The sequence below is a fragment of the Protobothrops mucrosquamatus genome, unplaced genomic scaffold, assembly GCF_001527695.2.
Source record: "Protobothrops mucrosquamatus isolate PMUCROS unplaced genomic scaffold, P.Mucros_1.0 scaffold3192, whole genome shotgun sequence".
NCBI lineage: Eukaryota > Metazoa > Chordata > Lepidosauria > Squamata > Viperidae > Protobothrops > Protobothrops mucrosquamatus.
The window spans coordinates 98,901-105,103 of record NW_015389190.1 but is presented as its reverse complement, the minus strand read 5'-3'; the positions used below and the strand labels follow the sequence as shown (position 1 = coordinate 105,103).

The following is a 6,203-nucleotide window of genomic DNA, read 5'->3' as shown; positions in this document are numbered from 1 at the left end:
ACTGGCGACCCCCAGGGGGAGAGCCTTCTCTGTGGCAGCTCCTGCCCTCTGGAATGACCTACCCCCCGACTTATGTACAACTGCGGACCTGCGCCTCTTTCGCTGAGCCTTGAAAACCCATCTATTCCATGCAGCCGGCCTGGCGTAGTTTTAATTGTGTTTTGTAGGGGTTTTTATAAGAGGTATTTTAGAGCAGGCTTTTTATTTAATATTTATTGTGATTTTTATTATCGCCTGTTCACCGCCCTGAGTCCCGTAAGGGAGATAGGGCGGTATATAAATTTAAATAATAAATAAATAAATAAATAGCTATTATCTAAAATATCCATTATTATTGCCAAAACTGTAATTAATTAGAAAAGTCTTAAGGTAACATGGATAATATTTTATATATTTCTTTCACTAATTTAATTGAAATTGTAATTAGGAATTTTATTTTTGGACACTTGAAATGTCTATCATAAAACAAATAAAATAGCAGAAAGAAAGATATCTAATAGTTTTCCAGTTTTAACTGTAGAATTTGGCTTTCCCCCATTTTTCCCCCCCATCTTCTGTTTCACGTGAAGAAACAAACATTCAGTAGAAGCCAAGGAGAACAGAAGCAGATTTCATACAGCACAGTTACATACACCTTGTAAAACTGCAATATTGGCTTATTTTCAGCATCTGCACTGAAAACAGAATTACCTGTTTGTCCTTTTGTTGTTTTCTATCTCCAGATGGCCACAGCCTCCAAGAATCATTATCAATGACATCAGCAAGAACAATTTCTTTTGTGGCTACATTAACACCAAACTCAACCTAAAAATGGAAACACAACACAAGAAAGAAAAGATTAGCTGAATTCAATAATGTCATTCCTTACTTTAAAAAAAAACCAAGATCTAAAATATAAATGTATCTACCTTCAAATCCACCAGCGTACAATTCTGGGGTTGCCATGCTTTTTCAAGTATTTCAAAAATGGCTCGGGTGGATTGTGCCATGATATCTACTTCCGTTTGTCCAATTTCAAGTCCGGCCAGCTTAAACTTAACTTCAACGAGTTGCTCTTCAGACCACTGTGGATCATTTGCTGCATCATCCTGTAATAAAAAGTGAGATTTTGTTGGAACAACTGATATCGTCATTCGTGATAAAGCTCAATTTCTCCATTCCATACAGAAGCAAGCTAGACAGTTTTCATTGCACGTTTAGTTGAGGGTGTAAGTGACTGTTTGGGGTGGATGGGCCTTTCTGATACGACTTTTTTCTTCTTTTCTGCTTTATATAACCAGTAGACATCACAATAATGCCATCGTTCTAATGATGTGATCTGAGAATTGTTTGCAGAATGATATGATGATGTGTGATGCTACTTGCTCTCTTGTGACCGCCACTTGACAGATGGCCAGACTAGAAAGAGATCATTTCTGCTAGAGGTCTAAAAGTCAGAATGCATTCAGGCTGAGAAATAAGTTGCCTATCCAAGTTTTCACCGAACACAAACGTTTTTGAAGCTAACAAACATTTTTGAAGTTATTACAGACAATTCTAGACCAGAAATTCCATTGCTAAATAAGGCAGCTAAATGAGTCACGCCCATCTTGCCTTTTTTGAGTCATGCCCATCTTTGCCTTAACAACTGCTAAGGAAATCACTGCAGTTGTTAACTGAACCATGCAGTCATTAAATGAATCAACTTTCCTCATTGACTTTGCTTCTCAGAATCTGACTAGGCAGATTGCAAATGGCCTTTGTGTGACCCCGGGAGACTGCAACCATAGTAACTCCATGCCAGTTGCCAAGCTCCCAAATTTGGGTATGCTGTGATGGTCATGGTTTTCCCAGTGGCAACGTATGGCTGTGAAAGCTGGACCATAAGAAAGGCTGAGCGCCAAAGAATTGAGGCCTTTGAACTATGGTGCTGGAGAAGACGCCTGCGAGTCCCCTGGACTGCAAGGCGACCAAACCGGTCAGTCCTAGAGGAGATCAACCCTGACTGCTCTTTAGAAGGCCAGATCCTGAAGTTGAAACTCAAGTACTTTGGCCACCTAATGAGAAGGAAGGACTCACTGGAGAAGGGCCCAATGCTGGGAAAGATTGAAGGCAATAGAAGAAGGGGACGACAGAGAATGAGGTGGCTGGATGGAGTCACTGAAGCAGTAGGCGTGAGCTTAAATGGACTCCAGAAGATGGTAGAGGACAGGAAGGGCTGGAGGAATGTTGTCCATGGGGTCACGATGGGTCGGATACGACTTCGCAACTAACAACAACAACTTTGAACAGTTACTAAATGAATGTTTGTAAGTTGAGGACTCCTTATACACAAACACTGGTTCCCAGTTGACATGATACCCATGATTAGCATCTTGGGCATATAACACATTTTAACAAAATGTTTTTATATATATATAAAACAGAGTCTAAGAATCAAGACTGCTTTTAAGGATCACCTATATATTGCAAAATTCTATCAGTACTGAGCGACAGTATTTGGGGGAGAGGAATTATTTTGGGAAGGCCTGGATCAGGATGTTTAACTGAAGCACGTAATTAGCCTGAGGTTCAAGCTTACAAAAATGTGGTAATTGTTAAAATTATACAAAACCGTCATCTCCATTACAGCCAATCATGTTTGTGCGACCTACCTTATAAAACATCTCAATTTTAGGTGGATAAAACTTGTAGCCCTCTTCAACACCAGGATTTCTCTTCAGAAAAGATCCAGTAGCGATTCTCCTACAAACCCATTCAATCGGAATCATTTCGCAGTGAGCAGCTATAAATGCTGTATCGTTGTGTTTTCTCACAAAAGCGGTTTTGATACCTGTAAAGGAACTGTCTTGATCAAAATGGTCGCCTGGATCTTAGTTGCTAATAAGCAAAATAGGCAACCTACAGTCTGAAACAGAAATAAACAAGTGAAGAATTTTTCTGGGAATTTCCAGCAGACTGCTTTGATCTTCATCCAGATCAGAAAAACCTACCACTGCTTTTTTATGAAAATCCCAAGCATGATATTTCACCTACAGTACATCTAAGCAATCCATTAGTTTCAAACTCCCAGAATAGGAATTGCTTTTACAGGTAGTCCTCGATTTACGACCCCAGTTGAGCCCAACATTTCTGTTGTTCAATGAATCTTGCCACTTTTCCTGCCATAGTTGTTAAGTGAACCATCATAGTTGGCAAGTTAGTAACACAGTTGTTAAGTGAATCTGGCTTCCTCACTGATTTTGCTTGTCAATAGGTTGGAAAAGATGATCATATGATCTTGGGACATAGCAACAATTATGAGGCGGTGGCCAAGCATCTGAATTTTGATCACATGATCAAGAGGTCATAAGCTGCAATGGTCATAAGTGTGAAAAAACGATCATAAGTCACATTTTTCAGTGCCGTTGTTAACTTTGAACGGTCACTAAATGAACTGTTTTAAGTCAAGGATTACCTGTATTATATCAGACTGGGAAAATTTTATAAACCCAAGAGTGGGGGGTGACTAAAACTTAAAAATATATCTGCTTAGATTTAGAGACGTAGTAGAGCATAACTTAATTAAAAAATAAACTTCCATAAAAATCTAAGGTCATGATTTCTTGAACTTAAAGCTATTAACAAAAACTTCTCTAACTTTAGGGGGGCTTAGGAAGGAAAAAGTGTGATGGCACAGCTGGTCTTGGATTTAGAAAAGGTTCAAATCAGTCCTAAGTAACAATGTGATTTTAACCAATTATTGTAAACATTAATATTAATCAACTTGCCAAGAACAGTGTAGACAATTTCTAGGTGTCCAACTGGGGGAAATCTCACTTTTTCTATGTCTTTAAATGACCTGGCCTATTATATTTTTCAATTTGCCTCCTCTGTATGATATTGTTGGTTGTTTTATCTATTTTTATTATTTTTTTATGTGTTACTGCTTGAGTTCATGCTTTGTGGTAATCTATTATTTGCTCATTCACTATCAATCATGCAGGTGGCAGCCTCTTGGCTAAGCTCCCAAATTAAGCAGAGTCAGCCCTGGTTGGCATTTGGCTGGGTGGGAGAGAACTTCAAGGAACCACAGGACTACAGATTAAACTACAAAGCAATGGCAAACCATGTCCATTCTGATGCAGCAAAACAATTTTAATAGCTCCAGGAAATCAGCAGGAAAGGAAACTTCACTTTTTTTTAGGAATTGCAGTCCTATTACCAAAACTGTGTTAGTATACAAAAAGAGACTAATGGTTTGATATGAGTGGATACTCAAAATCAGTAGGCACAGATTTTTTTCTCTTTTTTTTGTGCTAAATGCACCCCTACATTTTTTAACGAGGCAGGAAGGCACTAGTAAGCTAAAGGTTTGCCACAGAGTATTATAAAGTAAATGTTTCAACACTCCATGGGGGGGAAAGGTTGGGACGCAGGAAAGGACTCCATCATGTTAATTTTTAATCCTTAAACTTACTCAAAGCAGCATTTCTTCATAACACATTAATGTGAGGCAAGGTTTGGAAGTACAACTCAATAAACTGGTGCAAATCTGTTTTTGGTAATCAGTAGCCTTGCAAGGTGTATTTTTTATATGCAATTTTTGACACACAATGCAAGGATTATAATTTCAAGCAAAGGATAACCCTTCATCGCTGAGGGGGTAAAAATTCTAATAACTCACCCTTGAGGGTTTTAATCCAAGTTATTAAAGCATGTGCAATGTAAATAGGAAACAAATCGTAGCATAGGTCAGTGGTGGCAAACCTATGGCACGGGTGCCAGAGGCGGCACTCGGAGCCCTCTCTGTGGGCACATGTGCCGTTGCCCCAGCCTCACCTCCCCCCACGACCCCCTCCTCTCCAGCGGCCCCCCTGGAGAGTCGCCCCTGAGCGTGGCCCACGCGGAGCAGCGCAGCCAAGGACATGGCAGCCAGGCAGTGTAGACAAGACTCTGCCCTCACACTCCATTGTGCACAGCTGATGCTGCAGGGCACGGGCAGAGGACGTGACCGCCATAGCGCTGCTGGGCTGCCTGGACAATCTGCAGCGGGCCCTGGAGGCGGTGAGTGGCCCTGCGGGCAGGCGGGGCGGGGCCAGTTTTTGGGTATTCGGTCCCTAAAAGGTTCACCATGGCATAGGTCATAAGAAATCATACTTGATTTCAAGTCCTGGGTTAGCCATGAAAACCAGCTGGGTGACCTGGGACCAGTCTCTCTCTCTCTCAGCCCAACTTACCTCACATGGGTTTTGTTGTGGTGAAAATAGGAGCAGGAGGGCATGTTGGATGTGTTTGCCACCTTGAGTTATTTGCAACAATAATAAAGGTGGGATATGAATGAATGCACTGGCAGGGAAATGCATACATAAAATTATTAGGTGCTATTGAACCATTTTTTCAAAGTTTCTACAATAGAAACATAACCAGGTCTTGTTTTCAGGATGTTTATAGAATTAGCATGAGCTATGACTGTCCTCTAAGTGGTGTCAAAGAGGAGCTATTGATATAAAGCTGCAAGCTGACTTCTCAGCCCTATCCAGCTTCTCCAACTAGCCAGATAATTCAGTCATGGAACAATCCCAAAATTCAGAAGGGTCTTTTCTTTAGCCAGATTCAATGCCCTTCCAACAGCCATTACAGAAGGAAGATGCAAAACAATCCTCTTCAAACAGACTGTGTTCATGCAGTGGTGGAATAATTGCTCTATTGTTCTCTCTATGCAGTAGAGAGCCAGGAATTATTATTTCCACTTTTACTAAATATCCTAGTTATTCCAATTTGTTTTATGTCCAAATGCTGTTATCTGTCTAGGACTATAAATTTGGAAAAACCCAACTTAGTTTAAAGCAGTCAGTAATAAACACCTAAAATGTTTTTCCCCCAATCCATTTGGCTTGAAGTGAGAAGTATATGTTAAATTCCACTGCTCATGTTTCCAAGGCTTCTTCCAATGGCTGCCAATGTTACTTAATGATATAAGGGACAAATATTTAATGTGACTCATCTATGGAGAAACTAACTTGTATTTTTTTTAATGTGAAAAAAGTATTACTGTTGTGTTGTTGAAAGTCCTATGCTCCTTAAGCATATAGTCACAGGATCTCTTAATTATAATAAGAAAAATTAGCATGCAAGTTTCCTATATAGCAAAAATAGTTTCCATATAGTGAGGCCATTATTGCTTTATACACAGGGTTAGTCTTCTGCATGAGGGTTAACTTTCCCACCACCTACCAGATTCT

At 40.0% G+C, this 6,203-nt stretch overlaps 1 protein-coding gene across 1 annotated transcript in view; it reads right to left on the bottom strand.

Moving 5' to 3' along the window:
- The window catches only part of PAICS (phosphoribosylaminoimidazole carboxylase and phosphoribosylaminoimidazolesuccinocarboxamide synthase), a 5,825-nt gene extending 3,075 nt beyond the window's left edge, over positions 1–2,750 (bottom strand). Inside the window, exons 1-3 of the mRNA XM_029286254.1 lie at positions 2,634–2,750; positions 909–1,088; positions 691–804 (exon numbers count right to left, since the gene is read on the bottom strand). Of these exons, the coding sequence (XP_029142087.1) occupies positions 691–804; positions 909–1,088; positions 2,634–2,750 (411 nt within the window). The remainder of the gene's footprint in view (positions 1–690; positions 805–908; positions 1,089–2,633) is intronic.
- Between the last annotated feature and the right edge of the window lie 3,453 nt (positions 2,751–6,203).